The sequence below is a fragment of the Gekko japonicus genome, unplaced genomic scaffold (assembly GCF_001447785.1).
Source record: "Gekko japonicus isolate JY-2015 unplaced genomic scaffold, Gekko_japonicus_V1.1 scaffold772, whole genome shotgun sequence".
Lineage (NCBI taxonomy): Eukaryota > Metazoa > Chordata > Lepidosauria > Squamata > Gekkonidae > Gekko > Gekko japonicus.
In genome coordinates, this window is record NW_015177031.1 from 433,288 (window position 1) to 454,978 (window position 21,691).

General features: G+C 46.5%; 1 protein-coding gene across 1 annotated transcript in view; it reads left to right on the forward strand.

The window, feature by feature from the left end:
• SHC4 (SHC (Src homology 2 domain containing) family member 4) overlaps nt 1–19,659 on the forward strand; it is a 65,478-nt gene extending 45,819 nt beyond the window's left edge. The window contains exons 6-12 of the mRNA XM_015427918.1: nt 1,680–1,731; nt 4,257–4,383; nt 9,497–9,668; nt 10,213–10,273; nt 10,889–11,071; nt 17,139–17,392; nt 19,240–19,659. Coding sequence (XP_015283404.1) covers nt 1,680–1,731; nt 4,257–4,383; nt 9,497–9,668; nt 10,213–10,273; nt 10,889–11,071; nt 17,139–17,392; nt 19,240–19,386 — 996 coding nt within the window. The 3' untranslated portion in view covers nt 19,387–19,659. The remainder of the gene's footprint in view (nt 1–1,679; nt 1,732–4,256; nt 4,384–9,496; nt 9,669–10,212; nt 10,274–10,888; nt 11,072–17,138; nt 17,393–19,239) is intronic.
• The last annotated feature ends 2,032 nt before the right edge of the window (nt 19,660–21,691 follow it).

Here is a 21,691-nt window from a genome sequence, read left to right on the forward strand (position 1 = left end):
GGTGTGGCGGTTCCTGGTGGCCGCCACACACACACAAGGAAGGTCGCTGGTTTCCCCCCCACCACTAAAGGGAGAAGCGTGGCCCCTCCCCACACACAATTAAGGTTGCTGTCCCCCCCCCCCCGGAGAAGCTGGGAGAAGCCCGCGCGGGCGCCTGCACGCCAAGTCAGGGGTTCGCAGCTTGGAGTGCACTGGAGGAGCAGGGCAGGCAGCCAGGTGGGCGGAGGGGGCGGTCCCAAGGAGGAGGGCTTCCGTCTCTTCAGGCCCCGCCTGGAGGTTGGCAACCGCGTACTTGGGTGCGCAGCGGGGGGGGCGCTAGAAGGTAGCCCTGCCTAGGGTGCAAAAAACTCTCGGGCCGGCCCTGCCTGCTGCTATGCAACACTCTTCCATATGGCTTGTGTGGGAGCTCAGCACCAGCCATCTGGATATTAATCCTGCCCTCCACCTGTGCTTTGGCTTTGGGAGGACTTTGCAAGAGCAGTGAAGACACAGGGATGGGAGGGCTGATGTTCAAAACGGCCCCAGCATTTCCTCACTTCCTATTTGTGTGTGTGTGTGTGTGTACGTACGTATAATTGTTGTTGTTTTTGTTGTTTTTAGAATATGTATTTTTAAAGTTTGCTTTCAAGGTTTTCATTGTTCGCCACCTTGGGGACCCTTCGTTGGGTAAAAAAAGGCAGCATAACAATGTTTTAAATAAACAAACAAAAATTCTACGTTTCTTTCACTTGAAGATGTCTGCATATCCGTTAAGGACATGTTTGCTTAACCTTTCTGGAATGCAAAATAGTTTATCCATTGCATGAATCTATTTATCAAGTTAAAGACATCCTCTTCTATTAGTGACATCGTGCTTGTTGTTGTTGTGCTCGCTGTTACTGGACACGTAACAGAATCACACCCTTCTAAACTTTCAGTTCATTTATTAATTTAAATGTTTATACCCCACCTTTCCTTGTGACTTAAAAGGCTTAGGAAGGTGTGAGACTGCACAGGACAGTTAGAGCTGAGTCCAGTTAAGCAGAGAAACAGTGAGAGAGCAACAAGATATTCGGGATAGAAGCTTTCCAGAGTCAAAGCTGATATGAACCTATGAAGGAGCCTCATGCTCAATCAGACCCTCAGTCCATCAAAGTCAGTATCGTCTACTCAGACTGGCAGTGGCTCCCCCGGTCTCAGACAAGGGGTCCTTCACATCACCTGCTGCCAGATCCTTTTAACTGGAGTTGCCGGAGATGGAACCTTAACTCTTGAAAGAATATTTACTTGTTTACTTTATTTATACCCTGCCTTTCTCCCTCATGGGGACCCAAAGCAACTCACATCATTCTCCTCTCCTCCATTTTATCCTCACAACAACCCTGTGAAGTAGGTTAGGCTGAGAGTCTGTGCTTGGCCCAAGGTCACCCAGTGAGCTTCCATGGCAGAAGTGGGGATTCGAACCCGGTTCTCCCAGGTCCTGGTCTGACATTCTAACCACTACGCCACACTGACTCTCCTGAAACTCTTGTTGGGTCTCTAAGGTGCTACTGGACTTGATTCTAGCTCTTCCATTGTGACCAACTTGGCTACCCTCTGAAACTATCTGCTTGGGATGGCACTACCTGCTTTCCTGGAAAGGAGGGGGGGAGTCTGCTGTAAAAGAGATGGATCATATTTTGTGGTTTTGTGTGTTTTAGGATACAACAGACTACGTTGCCTATGTTGCAAAAGATCCTGTTAATCAAAGAGGTAGGTACAATGATTTTCAAGAATGCTGTATGTATAATAACATCCCTGCTTCACCTCTGAAGCTCTTTGGGTGCACTTGGGCAGTTAACTGTTTCTCTGCTTAACCGGCCTCAAAAGACTGTGGCAAGACTTATGCCCACTTTCTACATGTAGCTGAATCAAGTGGTAATGTTTGACCAGGATTGTTAGCACTTGAGGCTGCAAGAAGGAGTGTTTAGGCTTGAGTTTGTCTATGGAAACACTCCATGAAAATAGTAAGTCAAGGAGAAGGCCAGGTTGGAAACCCTTCTACTTGATGTCCTAGGTTTTCGACATGCAAGAAGGGTTCCCCCCTGCTCTAGGGGAAGCATTCAAACATGCCAAATTCTATCTTCAGTCTGAAGTGATAAAGTCCTGCTCGAAGCTTCATCACTCAATCCAGCTGATTGCCAAAACTGGCTCTAACATACAACTGCTTAGAGGAAGGGGTAAAACTGTAACTGTTAAAATCCGTAATGTCTGCTGTTCTTTGGGAAGCATTGTGTATATATACTAGGAACAGTACTGGCCCTGTCATGGAAACAGTGGGCCAGTAGCCTTAGGCTGAAAATTTTGGTCCCCTTTTAAAAGGTGAAAATTTGTACCTTCTTTGGTTGTGATTGCTAATCTAGAGGGTGGGACATGGATTTTTCATCACAGGTACCAGTGGCTCTTGGTTGGCCTAATGAGGCAGCTGCTGACACATAGATCCATAAATGTGTTGATGCTGCAGTCCTTATGGAATGAAGAGGGACGGGTCTCCTTGTGGCTGCTTTTGATCAGAAATCACCATAACATCTAAGTTGGCCCAAAGAACCTAGAACAAAACATTGCAACTGTTTGTTCTGCTGAAGTAGGGCAGCTTCCAAAAACATGAACATGTGGCAAAACACGAAGGCTTGAAATCTTTGACATCATTCTTTGGGCACTTCTCTCTGGCCACAATGTGGAGGCTTTAATGTGCTGTGGTGCTCAGCTCAATTCCTCTACTGCTACCACTTCTGCATGTGCAGTGGCTTCTTGGAAAATCTTGATATGTGGAAGTGCAAGTGGTAGAGGACGTGAGCGTCGATATTGTAGGTTCCAAGCCACAGATTTTCACAAAAAATGAGATACATGGGATGTATAGTGTTCTCCTACCTGTATATGAGAAAAACGTGTTCTGTGTGAAGAAGATTTGAGGCTAGCAGTAGACGGGGGAAGTCAAGAATATCCAAAGGGTCTGAAGCAGTTTGCCCACAGAAACCTTTCTTTACCAGAGTAGTACTGAAGTGCCATCTGATGGCTAAATTTGGGAAACATGACTGGCAAAGAGAGACTACCATAACAATTGAACTCAGTTCTCTGCAGATGCAAGGAGATGTATGCAAAGCATTAGAAAAGATAAGAATGGAACTCTAGAAATCAGTGGCGCGTTCATATCCAAAGTACTGTGAATAGTTCCGTTGATTCCTAGATCCAGTTGGTCAACCATGTTGGTTTAAACCTTGCCTGCCATTCTAATGTATTTGATAAAGTGTGCATGCACACGAAACCTCATACCTTGAATAAACCTTTGTGGGTCTTAAATGTGCCCCACTGGAATCTAAATTTTCTGTTGATTCCAGATAAAGAAAATTTTGACACCAGTTCAGATGGGTGTATGAAATAATTGCTGTAGAAGGAAAACCTGAAAATCTTAGTAGCATTTGAGTACAACCCTTGCGTGGAAGCAAGGTCCATTGAAACCAGTAGGATTTTCTTCTTATGATTTACTTCTAAGGGAACGTGTACAGGATTGTGGTATTCAGTTTAAAACAGAGATAATAACAGCCCTGTTTGAATGCCACACACCTCTTCACCTCTCTTTCACTCTCAATTCAATCAGGAGTGGGTATTTATTTACTACATTTATACCCCACTTTTATGGCTAATGGACACAGTGGCTTATAATATTCCCGGCAGAGTATAATTTCATAGACTCCATCCTTTGAAGCAGCCATTTTTCTCCAGGTAACCGATCTCTGTTGCCTGGAGTCCAGTTGTAATTCCAGGAGATCTCCAGCCACCACCTGGAGTTGGCAACCCTAGGTGATATCTAGACAGGCTTAAAGGGGGGCATGAAAGATATCTATAGTGTTTTGCACTTGGATTTTAATGAGCTCTTTATAGATTGTGTGTTTGCATATATCGTTTTTACTGTCTTAAAAATTAAATAAATTGGTAAGCCACATCAATCAATACCTTTGAGAGAACAGGGTACAAATGATGATTATAAAATTGAACAGATGGGGAAAAATACACAGAGGTCAATTGTTTAGTCTTTTATATTTGGTAAAAGTTAATGAGTTCCTAATCATATTGGCATAATTCAGTTTTAAGAGAAAAAGGGGGCAGAATCGTAACTCCTGTTCAATTCAGCGTGTGTGTGTAGAGCTATCACACTTTTCATTGCTGGGCTATAAAAATGTCCAATATATAAAAATCCATGCTTTTGTTTCCAACATTTCCTCTCCTCCCTTTTTTAGCATGCCATATATTGGAATGTCCCAGCGGGGTAGCCCAGGAAGTCATCAATACCATAGGGCAAGCCTTTGAACTTCGCTTCAAACAGTACTTGAAGAATCCGTCGACCTTGATTGCTTCCAATGAAAGGTCAGCATGGAGTTTGCAAGCAATGCAAATACTGCTTCCTTAACTGCTGGCTGGCTGTTCTCAGAATCCCAGCCATGTCTCTTTCCCCTAGCCATTCTCTCATGTCTATAGGGTTGCCAGCCTCCCGGTGGTACCTGGAGATCTCCAGGGATTTCAACTGATCTCCAGGTGACAGAGATCAGTTCCCCAGGAGAAAACGGGTGCTCTGGAAAGTGAACTCTATAGCATTACACCCTGCTGAGGTCCCTCCCCTTCTCAAACCCCGCCCTCCCTAAACTCCACCCCCAAATCTCCAGGAATTCCCCAACCTGGAGCTGGCAACCCTACCCATGTCTGTCCACTTGGCTCTTGAGCTGAGAACATTCCTGTTTTTCTCAGGCACTTGCAGACCCTTAAATTGGGGGAGGAGGAGGCATCTTACAGGACTTTTCCTTTTTCATCTGTGCTTTATGAACATACAATGTTGCCTTCTATTGTCAGGCCGTTTGCCTATCTCTGTCTGTATGGTTTACTCTGCAAACAGCCTCAGTTTTATTCTCTGCAAAATAGTCCCTAAAGCGCAGTGGCCCTGACCTGGATGTCCCCAGCTAGCTTGGAAGCTAAGCAGGGAAGCTAAGCAGGGTTGCTCCTGGTTGCTCCTGGTTAGTATTTGGATGAGAGACCACCAAGGAAGTCCAGGTTTGCTATGTAGAGGAAGGTGGCAGCAAACCACCTCTGAATGGCTCTTGCCTTGAAAACCCTACAGGTTGCCATAAGTTGGCTGCAACTTGAGGGCACTTCCCACCACCAAAGCACTATGACTCATTGGACTTAATCAGGCTGAACCTAATGCAAACATTCAGTAACATACAGTTGGCAAGTAAATACAATTCAGAATCAGAAGTTTACATAATAAAAGGATGGCACCAGTAGGTTTTAAAAGTTAGCTGAAATACCAGTAAGCCTACTATGAGAATAGATTGCTCCTCCAAACTCAATCAGTCAGGGTAGTTTTGGGACTTGGTCACGATGTTTTAGTGACCATGAGATGAATTTCGTCACTTTTCTGTATTTTTCTTGTCAGACCCTGAAAGGAAATTTAGCAGATGGTAATCCACCAAGTGGGCTGGAAAGGCAGACATAAGCGAAGATAGCATCTTAGCTCTTCACTCAGCATACAGGAAAACCGAGAAAATCGATTTGTCAGCTGAGGTCCACAGGGACATAACCTCTGCTCCCATGTGAATCCCCTAACTATACCAGTTAGCGCTGCTAAAGAGAGCATGTTAAAATGGTTGTCTACTATGAATTTATGGTGGCTGTTCAAGGTCTCAGGAAGAGGTCCTCTAGGGTCTCGGGTACAGGCCTTTCCCACCACCTACTACCTGATTCTTCTAACTGGAGATGCTGGAGATTGAACATGGAGGCTTCTGCATGCAAGGCAAGATACTCTGCCACTGAACCACAGCCGTCCTTGGTATAATGTGATGAATTCATAAAGCCGTCTTGTACTGAGTCAGACCCATTGTCTACTGTGACTGGCAGTGGCTCTCTAGGGGTCTTATCCTTTTTTAAAAAAACTGGAGATGCCGGGGATTGGTCCTGGGACCTTCTGCATGCCAAGCAGATGCTCTTCTACTGAGCCACACACCCTCCCCCCATAAATCTTATTCTCTCCCGCACAAGCTGCCTTCTGCTGAGACAGACCTTTGGCTTGTCAAGGTCTGTATTTCCTACTCTGACTGGCAGCATCTCTCCAGGTTTCACATCACCTACTTCCTGATCCGTTTAACTAGAGATGCAGAGGACCGTACTTGAACATAGTTTTATTTAATTTATGAATGGCTTTAGTTGTATTTAGTATTTTTTATTTTTTTATTTTTTGCATTTTTTTTAACTTTTGCAAGCTGCTGCATTGGTAGTTTCAATAAAAATGGAGTGAGAGAAAAATGTTTAAAAATAAAATAAAATGAATAAATTGCTGCATACGTGGAAGCAAGCAGATGGAGGACCTCTGTCAAAGACTGCAAATGCATTGCCCGCTCTCCGGTTTCTATGAATCACTTAATTAAATTCTTGAGTAATATCCCATAACCAGACTGCTTGATCAGTATCTCTTTCCTGTTCCTGGCCTTTTATTGAATTACAGTCTTGTTATGAATGAAGAAACTAGATTTCAAGATGAGCTTCTGGTTTTGTTTTGTTTTGTTTCGCAGAGGAGATGCAGCAAATGGGGAGGGGGGGGGGGAAATCCAGGCTTTTCTTTTTTGCAGGTTTAGAGGCTGCAAGTGAGAAGTACAAACATTTTTCTGCTGTCAGAACTGCAGCAAAGTGCTAGGGCGGGAGAAACTGATTGGGAAGGCATTATTTGATCCAGAGACTGTTAACATTCAGCCCTGGAACTAGGCTCCAAAGTTCTGTTGGAATATTGGAGAGTACTTTCCTGAGCATGTGCCTTGTCAGGATCCAATTCTGGGTCCCAACCAGGGGTCATTTCGTAGAAAAAGTGGTGCCGGAGCTCATTAGCATAACTCATTAGCATAACCTATTTGCATATGCCACACCCCCTGACATCACTGGAAGTGTGTCAGAAGGCAACACCCACCGCTCAGGCTCCACTGGACTGTTTGGGATTGCTAGCTATTGGGGGGGAACGTGCAGATCTGTCCTCGCAGAGGAGGGAGAGCTTGTACCTGAATAAAACTTGGCCTTAAAGGTGCCACTGGACTGTTGTGGATTGCTAGCTATGGGGGGGGAGGAACGTGCAGATCTGCCCTCACAGAGGAGGGAGGGCTTGTACCTGAATAAAACTTGGCCTTAAAGGTGCCACTGGACTGTTGTGGATTGCTAGCTATGGGGGGGGAGGAACGTGCAGATCTGCCCTCACAGAGGAGGGAGGGCTTGTACCTGAATAAAACTTGGCCTTAAAGGTGCCACTGGACTGTTGTGGATTGCTAGCTATGGGGGGGGAGGAACGTGCAGATCTGCCCTCACAGAGGAGGGAGGGCTTGTACCTGAATAAAACTTGGCCTTAAAGGTGCCACTGGACTGTTGTGGATTGCTAGCTATGGGGGGGGAGGAACGTGCAGATCTGCCCTCACAGAGGAGGGAGGGCTTGTACCTGAATAAAACTTGGTCTTAAAGGTGCCACTGGACTCCTTACTGCCGGAGCTCCGCTCCTGTGCGCTCCCGCAGGAAATGAGCCCTGGTCCCAACTCGACTCCTCCCTGGCTGCCAGAGCTGAGAACAGCCATGGCCCAGACTTCCCAAGCACACCCCATTTCTCTGAGCACAAGAGGTTTTGCTTGCCTGGTTTGGTTCCCTTACAAGGAGAAGGGCACTTATGGGGTCTTTGTCAATCAACTGACAGGCGGGTGGGTGGGTGGAGGCTAAGAGGCAGTCCTAAAGGGCAGTAAATCCACCCGCCCACATTCTGTCTCCAGACAGAAACTAAAATATTAATTTTTCTTTTCACACACCCATTCCCTGGCTGCTTAGGAAAGGGGTGTCTCCTCTTCCACCCAGTGGGCATTAGAACAAAGCTGTTTCCCCATAAGCATTGGCATCTCTTTTATTATGTAGGATGGGCAGAGAGCCACAGTGATCTGAAATTCAAGTATAGACCATAGAGATTAGTTCCTCTGGAGAAAATGGCTGCTTTGGAGGTTGAACTCTATGGCACCGTACCCTCCTGGACCCCCCCCCCCCCGGCTCCACACCCAAATCACCAGGAATTTCCCAGACTCGAATTGGCAACCCTAATTCTCTTCAGGAATCCATTAACTTTTCCCCATGTTTAGATTCCAGACTGTAAAGATGTTCTTTAAATATTCTCTCAGCCCCACAGGAGCAGATAAATGGCTTCCCAAGGCATTCCTTTTTAGCTACGTGTTTCATTTCACTTGTTTCTCAGTGCTGTCTACCTGGCACACAGATCTTTAATTTTCTGTGATGGGTCATCGTGTGCAGATGTATGCAGCAAGCATAAGAGGTCCCAGGAGCTCATATAAATGTGCTATGAACATAGTACAGACCTGGCATAAGCAGACAGGATGCTAGGAGTTTCGCAAATGGAGCTTCTAGCAGGTTCCCCCCCCCCTCTAAAAATTAGTTGTGTGAGGTCCTGATTTGGATCACAATCATAGCACAAGGGAAAGGGGGTTAAGCCCCCCCCACTTCATTTTCCCACTCTGAAACAGCTGCTAGTTGCCTTGTTAGGGTAGACATAGAATAATAGAACGTTAGAGTTGAAAGGGATCTTGCAGGTCATCTAGTCTAACCCCCTGCACTCTGCAGAAGCATAGCCGAAAAATAGCCCTACATACCTACAACATCCCCAAAAGATGGTCGTCCAGCCTCTGCTTGAAAACGTCCAGCGAAGGAGCATCCACCACCTCCCGAGGCAGACTGTTCCACTGTTCCATACAGGAACCTATGCCAATATGGGCAAATAGTGTCTCACCACAGCTATTTCAGATCAGGAAAGTGATGGTAGGGCAGTTTTAAACACTGGTCCTTTTGTATACCAAAGTCCCCATCTAAATTGGGTTGGGTGGGGCCTTGTGTCTGATTTTAGGGAGAAAGAAACAAATTCCAAAAACAAAAGGGAGCTCAATAAACTCATGTGAGCTGATGGATGTAAATTCCCCTGGCAGGGCAAATCAGGGCTGCAAATGCCTTCACCATGGATGGAACTCACTGCAGACATCTGGTCAACTAGGCCTGGGGTGGACTTCATGAAGTCAGACTTTGTTTTCCCAAAATTCTTGCAACTTGTTCATGGCGCTCCAGCTACCTAGAGCTGCCAACTCCAGGTTGGAAAATTCCTGGAAATTTGGGGATGGAGCCTGGGGAGGGTAGAGTCTGAAAGGGAGATGCCATTCAGTCCATCCTCTGAAGCTGCCCCTTCCTCCTGGGAAACTGATCTCTGTAGTCTGGAGGTCACCTGTAATTCCAGGATAACTCCAGGTCTCTCCTGAGGGTTGGCAACCCTGTGCTCTGCAAGCCTCCTGTTTCTATTGCTGGCTTTCTACCCAGTGACATTGTCACTGAATTTAATGTCAAATGAAACAAGCTTATCTCTTTCCCCCCCTGTGAAATGTATTCCATCCATATGTTGTTTGGTTCTGTACAGTGAGGTGGTGAATCCAGGCGGATCAACGTGGAACATTCAGGACAAAGAGGATCACGAATACTATAATGAAATCTCAGGGAACGAGCCTCCTGCAGGGGGGCTGTTGGACATCAGGCTGAAGGTCCCCACAGATGCAAACTGCCCCACACACTGTGAACAGCAATACAGTTCAGTAAGTATGTGTGCAAATGAGGTGCCTTAGCACTATGCCTTCTGTAGTCTCTTAGCAGCCCCTGAGCCAGCAGGGTTTTTGCAATTCAAAGAAAAATCAGCACTAGAATATCACTATATCACTATCTCGCTATACCAACACGTGTACCGGGTTCTCTGAATTCCCAGTTTTAATTTTTTTTAAATTAAGTCTCTGGCCTTTTCCACTGTGGAGATGTGCCTTTCCCCTTATATCTCTGCATTGGAAAGGGATAGACTTGCTACTATAAATTGTCTGTCCTCAGCTTTCTCACTTCATGTTTCCCATTCTAAGAAGCTAAAATATGTTATGCAAAATAAACAAATTGTTCATAATCCTTGCTGAATTTGAATTTGCATAATCTGGATTTTATTGCCATAAACAGAGCATGGAGGATAAATAATTTTTTGTTATAAAAACTTATTCAGTTGATTTTTTTTCATTTGCCCAGAAATGTTTGGGCCAAACGAGTTGATCTGCCTGGACATAATAAACACCTTTTGTGATAAACTTGTGTTTCTTTCAGACCATGAGTCCTAAATCCACAAATATTTATGAAAACTGCACAGAGGGGTTCAAGGCTGTAGGTAAGTACTCTATGTATTCCTAAGAGTTTAGTTCAGATAGTAGACCCTTGAAGAAGGATTGTTTGATCTCCAGCTGCATTTTGCCTGTAGTCAAACCTACCTCCTCACTTGTTCAATATAGAAAGAAATAGCTTTAATTAATCTGGTGTTCCAGCAAGGAGAAACCTACTGCTTAGTCGTCATTAGCTGGGGCAGCGGAAATAAATGCTGCTGAAAAGTAATGCACTTTTAGCAATAAAGTTAGTTGGTTCAGCCTTCCAGCTATGAATGATGCTGGAGGTTTTCTACCTGTTGGATCACCAACAAGACAAAGAGAGAATAGAGCTCCAGTGCTCTCTTCCTATACTGGTCACTGATCAAGAGGGGCAAGCTTGTTTATGGGCAGATGTTCCCAATCAAGAAAGTTATATATCATCTCGCCCTTGAGTCATGCCTAGGTGCCTGAGTTCTAGAAATCATACCTTTTATAAGTGCAGAAAGTATTAGATAATTTGGCACATTTGCTCTTAATGTGGTTGGGGTTTTTTTGGGGGGGAAGGATGGTCAGTGTTTTAGTTTTGACTGTAATTTTCTTGTAAAATGGAGGGAACATTTCTCTGTTGCTCTTAACTGCAGATATTGGTGGTGAACAACGGCAAGTGGCCAATAAAGACGCTCCATCATTGCTGAAAAATGCAAGCAAAGTAGACCTTTTTGATGATCCTCGATACATCAATACTCAGAATTTGCCAGCCACACCCTGCGCTACCAGAAACTTAACATCGGTACCAACCTGTGGAAGTCCACTGCATTATTCCAGTATGTCCATATCCTTACTCAGTGTATTCTTCAGCGCTTTGAATGACATTTGATAAATCCCTGTCAAATAATTCAGAGCTTTAAAAAACTAGGCTAGTTCTAGCTTTGAGACTCAAGCCGTGCATTGCCAAGGTTAGGAATAATAAAAACAGGGAATGGTGAGCAGTGGCTCAGAGGTTAAGATACCGAGCTGCAGACTGGAAGGTCTGTAGTTCGGCAGTTCGAGGCCCGAGTGCCACGTGACGGAGTGGCCCCAGCTCCTGCCAACCTAGCAGTTTGAAAGCAAGAAATTGCAAGTAGATAAATAGGTACCACTTTGGTGGGAAGGTAGCAGCGTTCCGTGCGCCTCGGCATTTAGTCATGCCGGCCACATGACCACGGAGAAGTCTTTGGACAGTGCGGGCTCTTTGGCTTGGAAACAGAGATGAGCACCGCCCTCTAGAGTCAGATTCGACTGGCTTTCGAGCAAGGGAAACTTTTACCTTTACCTTTAAGAATAGTACAGGTGACAATCGTTGGTAATTGACCATGGTGTAGGTGTAACTGCTTGCAAAAATATAGTGTCCTCTTGGGGCACCTTAAAGACTTAAGAAGAATTTACGTGTTCCAGAATAAGCTTCTGTGGACTAGAGCCCGTATTTCATCCGTATGCACATATGTGTGCATCTGACCCATTCATATGGGTCAGATGCACACATATGACAAAGCGGGCTCTAGTGTGGTCTGGTGGTTAAAGTGTTAGACTAGGATCTGGGAGACTCCAGGTTTAAATCCCCACTCTGCCATGGAAACTCACTGGGTGACTTTGGGCCAGTCACACACTCTCACCCTAACTTCCCTCTCGGGGTTGTTGTGATGATAAAATGGAGGAGAACAGAATGATGCAGGGGGAAAACAAAATAAATTAAAAAATCGTCCATGAACACTTATACTGGGGGGGGGGGAACCTTGCATGTTCCCCAAGACATCTGTTTATAATATAAGGGGGGGCGGGGAATGCCGCCGCTCCCGACGTAGTCTGGTGGGGGGACCTACTGAGCCCCCTGAAGGGACGGAAGTGAGACTTGACCCACGTCGTGTGAGGCAGCAGAAGAGCACCGGTTGGAGGGGCCCAGTGAGAGGGGGCGAGTGGAACGACGGTGACGCGGCTAGATCCATGGTGTGTACGACGACGGAGGAGGGTAGGGAGGAGGGCCCTGTGAGAGAGGGCGACGGGGAAGAACATCAAACAGAAAGGCCCTGTGAGAGAGGGCGAAGATTGAAGAATCTCCCCCCCCACCACCGTCTTGGACCGCTGGGACAAGGAGCCGCCTGGTGCATCTGGAACGTTGATGCTGGAGGAACATCTGTACTAAATGCGGCCAAACTAGCAGCTCGGGTAGTGTTAAGTGTATGTGCATGAGTCTAGTGCCAGTAGTGAAGGGAGGGTTTATTGCTAGGTTTTAGTTGGATTTTGATGGGATGTATTACTTTGTCTAATATTATTGATACTATGTCTGTTAATTAATGAACTGTGATTAGTTATTGCTAACTGAGCTGAAAATCACTCTGTGAGTGAGGTGTATGGGGCAATAAAATAGATTAACTCCATTCTAGGAATGGTGCGGATGATAGTAATGTCCTTGTAGAGTAAATAGAGAGGGGAGGAGGGTTTGAACCTAGCAGGTTAGGGTAGAGTACTTATCCTGTGCATTAGAGAGCCATTGAGCTAGTTATTTTGCACTACAGGTTGGTGGAGTGGGATAGAACGAAGAGCTGCTGGTTTCTGGAAGCAATTTGAACTGATTTATGCTGCAACGTTTCACTTGGCTGGTGGAGCTATCTGGCGTGGAAGTTTGCTGTCGTGGTGACCGGCGGGTATAGCAATGCCGGCGCAGCAGATTCCGGTGCTCTTGGGGAGGGGAAAGTTTAGCGGTGGGTCTAGGCAGAACTTCAAGGGAAGGGCCCTGAGAAAGAGGATGGCTCGGTGCCCTTCCAACCTACGACCCATCCCAAGGGAGGTCAGCAGGGGGACTCGGAAGATGAACCCCTCTCCGTCATTGGTGTTTTGCAACACCAGGTCCATTAACAACAAGACGATAGTCCTTCGGGACTTCGTCATGGAACAGCAAGCGGACCTGGCGTGCATTACTGAGACCTGGTTGCGGGATGGGAAGACAGTAGCACTCTCCCAACTTGCCCCGCCTGGGTTCTCGGTCACGCACCAATCACGGACTAAGGGGCGGGGGGGGGGGGGGGCGTTGTTCGTTCGGGAGGCTTACTCCTTCAGGGCCCTCCCCTCACCGGAGATCGTGGGCATAGAGTGTGTCGGCCTGGTGCTGGAGACTGAGGAGAACTTGGCTGTGTGGCTAGTGTACCGACCGCCTAACGCGCCGGCCAGCAGCCTGCCGTCCCTGCTGGAGGCCGTGTCCGGCTGGGCGTTGGAGCGCCCGAGGCTTCTGATCCTGGGTGATTTCAACGTCCATGCTGATGACGCGGCCTCCGGCCGGGCTACGGACCTAGTGGCGTCCATGGAGGCACTGGGGCTCTCCCAATGTGTATCGGTCCCCACGCACCAGGCCGGACACACGCTCGATTTGATCTTCGCTGCGGGGATTACAGTGGACCGGATTACTGCCACGGCAGTACCATGGTCGGACCACTATTCCCTGAAGGCCCGTCTGAACATCCCACCCCGACCCTGTTTAGGCGGCGAGCAATTTTTAGCTCGCCCGCGGAGCCAAATGGACCATGTACGGCTTCAGCTGGCCCTGCGGGATCCGATACCCCCTGGCGGTTCATTAGATGAGCTTGTGGGGGACTGGCATGGCCGGCTCTCTGCAGCCATCGATGAGATCGCTCCTCGGCGCCCTCTGCGCCCCCGCACTAGGTTGGCCCCTTGGTATACCCAGGGGCTCCGACTTATGAAGCGGGAGCTTAGACGGCTAGAGAGACGGTGGCGGCGAGCTCGTGACGAAGCATCGAGAACATCCTTCAGGACGCTTATGAAAGCCTATGAGATGGCGGTCAAAGCTGCTAAGAAGGAATTCTATGCAGCCGCGATTGCGTCCGCTAGCTCTCGCCCAGCCCAATTATTTAGAACAATTCGGTCTTTAACAACTCTGCCACAGGGCAGGCAAAATAGTAGGGAATTGGCTATTGGCTGTGAGGCGTTTGCGAGCTATTTTGCGGACAAAGTCTCGGTGCTCCGCCGTGCCCTCCCCGCCACAGTTGAAACAGTGAGTGAACTTGAGGCCCCTTGCACGTCTCCGCTGGGTTTAGAATGTTTTGACCCGCTCAGCCTGGAAGAAGTTGACAGGTTGCTCGTGACTGTGCGCCCAACCACGTGCTCTTTGGATCCGTGCCCTTCCTGGCTCATTAAGGCGGGCCACGAGGGGTTTCGAGGTGCTGCACGGGAAATTATCAACAAGTCCCTTGAGGAGGGACGGTTCCCTACAGCACTCAAGGAAGCGATGGTCCGCCCTCTCCTGAAAAAACCAACCTTAGACCCGACCGAATTGGTCAACTATCGGCCGGTGTCCAATTTGCCCTATTTGGGCAAATTGATTGAGAGGGCGGTGGCGACACAGCTACAGGGCTTCCTGGATGACGCTTCTATCCTGGATCCATTTCAGTCCGGCTTTCGCCCTGGTTATGGGACGGAGACGGTGCTGGTTGCCCTTACTGACGACCTCCGGAGGCATCTGGATCGAGGTGGTGTGGCGGCACTGGTGTTGTTGGATCTGTCGGCAGCGTTCGATGTGGTCGACCACCAGTTGCTGACCCACCGCCTCGCCGATGTGGGGATTCAGGGGCTCGCCCTTCAATGGCTTGCCTCTTTTCTCCAAGGTCGGGGACAGAGAGTGGTAATCGGGGAACAACGGTCCCAGAGGCACCCACTTGAATGTGGAGTCCCTCAGGGGGCAGTACTTTCCCCGATGCTCTTTAACATCTATATGCGCCCTCTTGCCCAGATTGCCAGGAGGTATGGGCTGGGTTGTCATCAGTATGCAGATGACACCCAGCTCTATCTGATGTTGGGCGGCCAGTCAGGCTCCGACCCTGAAGATCTGTACCAGGGATTACAGGCTGTGGCTGAGTGGCTCAGGCTGAGCCGGTTGAAACTAAACCCAGCGAAGACGGAGGTCCTGGGCCTGAGTCGGAACGGTTTGGGGTTGGGGCTCCCTCTCCCGACCTTCGATGGGGTGCCTCTGGTGCCTGTATCGGAGGTTAGGAGTTTGGGAGTGCTCCTGGACTCCTCCTTAACAATGGAGGCCCAGGTAGCAGCCACTGCCAGGTCTGCTTCTTACCATCTGAGGCGGGCACGGCAGTTGGCTCCCTTCCTCGCCCGTGAAGACCTGGCTACAGTGATCCATGCGACGGTCACCTCAAGGCTAGACTACTGTAACGCTCTCTACATGGGGCTGCCTTTGTCGCTGATCCGGAGGCTGCAGCTGGTGCAGAATGCGGCAGCTAGGCTGCTGATGGGCCTCCCCAGGTGGGAGCACATCAAGCCTGGGTTGAGGACTCTGCACTGGCTGCCAATAGCATACCGAGTCCGCTTCAAAGTGCTGGTACTCACCTTTAAAGCCCTATATGGCCTGGGTCCGACCTACCTGAGGGACCGCCTTTCCCCGTATATACCCCCAAGAGCACTTCGGTCGGGGACCCAGAACCGTTTGGTGGTTCCGGGGCCCCGGGAGGTGCATTATGCTGCAATGAGGACAAGATCTTTCTCAGTGGCGGGCCCTACCTGGTGGAATGAGCTCCCGGAAGAGATCAGGGCCCTGTATGCAGTTCCGCAGGGCCTGCAAGACGGAGCTCTTCCACCAGGCGTTTATGTAGGGGCCGCCGCCTTACCACCACCACCAACGGTGGAAGACCATCAAGATTGGGAGTGTCCTTGATACCACGGCGACAGGATGACATATGCGGCAGCAAGAGTAGCTGACTGATTTGGATGATCTTAAGGATGAACAACTTTGACCATCTTGGAAGAAAAAGCACTTTATTGTTAAAAAGCACTTTGTTGTTATTAGTATGTAGTGGTTTTTGTATTGGTTTTAATTTTATGATTTTATAGGATTGTATTGGTTTTATGTATGGGCTCATGCCCCTGTAAGCCGCCCTGAGCCCGCTTGCGGGGAGGGCGGGGTAAAAATGTTTAAATAAATAAATAAATATAATAACATTAACATAAATGTGTTAACATCGGATCAAGTGGCCTGTATTCTGTGAAAGTCTGTGCTCGGATAAAAACTGGTTAGTTTTTAAGGTGCCCCAAGAATCCTATATTTTTGTCCAATAGCTTACTAGGACCAATCTTCACATTGTGGAGTCCCCACATTTGTCAAGCAAAGGCACAAGGAAACGCCCAGGGAGATGCTGATTGCCACTTTGGGATCAGGAAGCAGTTTTTCTCCAGGCCAGGTTGGCTGGGGATCCTGTTTTTTTTTTGGGGGGGGGTCATCTTCTGGGCAGTCACTGGGGGGGTGGGGGGAAGGTATTTGTGAATGTCCTGCATTGTGCAGGGGGTTCGACTAGATGACCCTGGAGGTCCCTTCCAACTTTATGATTCGATGAATCAGGCGTTCTGGAGTTTTGTGGCTCCCAGAGTCTCACGGGCTCTTTTCATCTTACCACTTGGGCAGAGGCAACTGAAGCTTTACCCTCTGTATCGTTTTCTCCTCCTCAAACTGACTTGTAAAGCCAGTATCAGCTCAGGTAGCAATACTGTGGTATACCTAGTAACATAAAAGACACTAGTCAGTTTCTGGTAGATCACAACCATGTAGTGTCTGGTGGTTGCTGTGATACTTGAACCATGGTTGGAAGAGGTGGATCTTGATCTGAACCAGAGAGATGCCTCTGTCCTTCAGCAGTATTGCACAATACTTAAACACAGATTAACTGTGCTGTAATTTGTTAGTGATCTTGTGCATATGTGCTTGCTTTGTAAATATAACACACATCAGTGGGCCGTTGTGATTGGGGGGGGGGAGAGACAATGACTGAACTCCATTGTTTAGCTCATATTAGCAAAGCTGGTTTGAGGTACCATAATTCTGCATATTTTCTTTAATTGCAGAATCCTTGGAAGCACTTGAGCAGAATCTTTCCTGCAATATGGCTGCTGTTGGAGGTGTCGTAGGCATAAAGCAACAGCTGTGGAATGAAGAGTGCTACCATGGGATGTTAACCAGGAAAGCTGCAGAGAGCCTCTTAGTGAACGATGGGGATTTTTTGGTGCGAGAAAGTGCGACATCACCAGGCCAGTATGTTCTGAGTGGATTGCAAAGAGGCCAACCAAAACATCTGTTGCTGGTGGATCCTGAAGGGAAGGTAGGAATACCTGCTTGGAAGCAAAAGGACCAGAATTTTTGTTCTGGCGGCTATGAACTCCAGATGGCTTGGGCTCCAGCAAATGTAATTTTAGAAGTTAAAACTCTTGGTGTCATATGGACCAAGTTCCTTTAGGAAGGAACTGGCCTACCTCCCCCCCCCCCGAATTTGGACTTCCAAGGCTCAAATTGTGTAGCCACAGCACCCCCTAGTGTGCACAAGTAATAGTTATGTTTCCCAGAGGGAAGTTCCACAAAGTACAGAACCTTTTCTGCATGCTCTAGACTTGCTCCCGATTTTCTTGGCAGTCGATCCACAAGCATTGGATTTGGTTTGGGCATGGTTGTTCTGGACATCTGCCCTCCCTATGCATTTTCACAGTTGTAGAGTCAGTTGATTTTTCTCCCACATGTGCCTTAAATGAAGATTTTCAAGGAAGAGATCTGTCGTCATTGGTGGTATCAGAGCACCCGCCCTTATTTTTTTTAAAGGCCCTAAAATATTGATATATTGATGTAGTGTTGTAAGAAGAGTTTAAGCAGGTTCTCTGAATTCCCAGCTTTCGTTTGAAAAAAAAAAGTAAGTCTCTAGCCCTTTCCCTCATTGAGATATAATGGAAAAGGCCTATCTCCGTGAGGGGAGGAACTAGAGACTGACTTCTTTAAAAAATGAAAACTGGGAATTCAGAGAACCTGCTTAAACTATCATTACAATACTACATTGATATATTGATATTTTAGAGCCATTTTTTTAAAAAAGTGAACCACTTAGCTTCAGGGCAGGTGGAGAGGCTGACAGTTGCCAAGAAGCTATTCCTCCAGAGAGACAGAGGCAAGGCTTCAGAACTTGGAAGGGAAGCTGGGAGTCCTGACCCTCCCAGTGGGCAGTCCCTTACAAAGGACAGGTGGTGGTGGTCCGTTACCAGACAGAGAGAGAGGGAGAAAGAAAAGCCTCTCCAGGGATATCGGGGAAAACCTCGGAAGGCAGGGTGGAACAGGGCCTGCAGCCCTGAGCAGGCATGTTCCACCAACAGTCCAGTCCTTGAAAAGTGGGCTGGAAGTGGGTGGGACAAATAAACCGACAGAAACATTACGCACGAGGAAAAAGCCAATTCAAAATTGGGTTCCAGAAAAGGGATTGGGGCAAAAGTGGTTTCAAATGACCCAAGAAAGAACCAGAGAACAACAACAAGAGATGTGAAAACTAAAGACACAAAAATGCATGTGGGAATTGGGGAATAAACCAAAGCAGTAAGAGGCCAGGAGCGACAGCAAAACCTTGTACAGAAAAGCCCCCTTACTGCAGCAGGCTGCACCCAGAGTCCTTCTGCTCAGCTAAGTGGGGAGTCTTACTTCAATGCACAGAGTCTTGACCCCTATACAAGTAAATGCTAATTGTCAACTGTAGATTTTGTTATTTATACTTTGGATTTGTATTCATGCTGAGGATCTCTGGAAAGTGCAGTTGAACTCGGCTTTGGAGAGGGAGCTAGATTCTGAAAAGTCCCAGGAATAATAAAAGTCCCAGGAATAAGTGTCCCTATTATTATTCTCTGGTTGCTTTTTATACAACTGTGTTGCGCAGCTCTTCTATGATTGCCAGCTTTTAAACTGGTCCTTCTACGTGTCACTTTAATATCAGTTCGACCTGCAGCAATTATCAGGCCATGAAAAACGTCACCTGCCCATTTCTGCACATTTAACCTCTGGGACATCTCCCCCCCCCCCCCCCCCTCCCTGTTAGCAATCTCATCACAAGGACTCAGCCAATTGAGCTTGCTCAAAAAAGGACAGTTTATATCGCCAAGAAACAAGGGCTTTACCAATTTATTTTGCTCCCTTTTCTAGGTGCGAACTAAAGACCACACATTTGACAGCGTTGGTCACCTGATTCGCTACCACATGGAGAACAAACTGCCAATCATCTCGTCTGGAAGTGAATTAAATCTGAACCAGCCAGTGAGGAAAGGGACTGGGTACTCAGAATACAACTAGTAATTTAGTTGGTTCACATAATCTTCAAGACAATTCTCCCCCCCTCCCCTTGACAAAAAACCCTCTAGATTCAACTGCTGCAAGTAAACTCCACAGCGAGTAGACAGCACCTCTAGATGCTGTTACAGAAGGACTACTTTTGTGTGTGTCTGTACATATGCCAATGTGTGTATCTACTTACAGTTCTGTAGTTCCACCCACAAAGCTATATAGTTCTACTTTAGCAAAACAAATCCTTGAAGATTAAGAGAATATTTGGGGAGAAGTTATGCACCTGAGTCACTTTTGAGGATTTTTTAAAATGGGGGAGTGGGGGTGAAGAATTGGTTACAAATGTAAAAAGCACAATCTAACCTTCACACCCAAACACAAAACTGACTTGAAGAAACTGCTGAAATGTTAAGAATGTGCCTTTTTAATCAAGGTATTATTGGGAAACAGTATTTCTCTAGGTGTGTAAGTCTAAAAAGAATTGCCAAAAAAGCCCCAAGCTAATTGAATAGAAAACAAATTATTTCATTGTAACATTGTTTGTTATTTTTATATAACTGTACTTTAATGGAAAGTGAAGGCTTCACTTACTTTCTCATTAATGATTCTCATCAATATTGTCAGATCAAGTTTGATTAGGCAAAAGACCGATGTTTGAAAATAATTTCACAAAAATGCAAAAACGAACAAACAAACAAAAGAGCCACTGTCGTGTGGTGGGTAAGAGTGTTGGAGTAGGATCTGGGAGACCTGGGTTCAAATCCTCCCTGTATTGTGGAAGCTTGCTGGGTGACCTTAGGCTCTCTTGGCCTGACCTGCCTCAAAGGATGAAATGGAGGAGAGAATGATGTAAGCCACTTTGGGTCCCCACTGGGGAGAAAGGTGGGGTATAAATAAATTAAGCCAAAAATGCAAAATGCAAAAGCTGCCAGATTTATTCATTGCTTCAGTATCTTCTTGGCACCACACCGTCACCAACTGCCACAAGCTGCTAATTTGTTTGTGACTGTGCAGCAATTGCTACATTTTAAATCCATAAATTAAATATAATTTTGAACCAGACATTGACAAAAGTTGGGGTTGTTGTCTTTTCCCTCTGGCCTTGCTCCTGCGCTCCTGACAGGTGCCTGCCCATTTATTTGATTACGCTTTTATTGGCCTGGTTCAGGCACTGCAGAAACTTCACCTGTTCCATTTTCACATGTCTTTACATATGCAGCAGCAATCAGAGCTGTATGGGAAACTGTCCCTTTGCAGAAGCAATCAAGGGAGCTGGGCCAGCAAGAAAGACTGTGACACCCACTTGATCTTACTATTTTTGTCTCACTTTTTTTTTTTACTAATACCGCTGCCAAGTGTGAGAAGGAACATTTACTCCTAAGTACGTTACCTAAGTACGTTACCATTATATGTTTACAGTGTAGAGCTGAAGGAAACCAAATCTATATTATTTTGCAGGGGAAGATTTGAAACAAATAACCATGGTTTTGTGTGTTTAAAGTTTGCATGCTGTATATTTTTCTCTCTACTTATTTTTACAAGATCTTTCCAGCTCTGTTAGATTTTGTTTTTTCTTAAATAGCTGAGAAAGGTATTTTATAAAGAAATGTTAATGCTGCATTATCTCTGCACCTGTGTCAGTCAGGATGATCCTGTAATGTACATCAAAGTATCCTGAAACAATTCTGTTATCTGTGTACAATGAAGAGACATTTTTACATGTTCAGGGTTTTGAAAAGAAAGCTGCAGTCTTGAGTACACTTACTGAACTCACAGGAAATCTTGTTTCTGAGTAAACATATTTAGGACTGCTCTGCACGTATTTTCACTGAATAACAGGATGTGGGATGAAAGGGAGAGTTTTCTCAGGGTATCTTCCTTTTTTATATATTAGCACAATGACCGCCACAAACCTATTTACTAGACCTGAAAAACTAGCAGAGCAATAGACTGTGATTCTTTTCTTAGCATTCCAGCACTAAATATTTGAAAATTATAAATAAAATTAGCTTTTAAGCTCATGAAATTTAAAAAATAAATTTTGTCTGTGTTACACGTTTGGTTTTGGATCCTTTTCAACATACTGTTGGCTGTGTTGCCGAGCAGCTAAAACCCTGTTTCTCCAAAGGTTTGGCAACATGAAACGCTTTGTTGGTGCCTGGTATCTTCTTCTTCTGTAGTGGCCTAGGCTACTTGCTGTTCAGTGATCTTTCCCCCTAAGCATGCTGCTCTGTACATTCTCCTGGAGTAAGAGAGCCGACTGCCCCTCAGTACTGAGAAGGGTAAGAGGAGCCTGAACCATTTGTATTCTGCT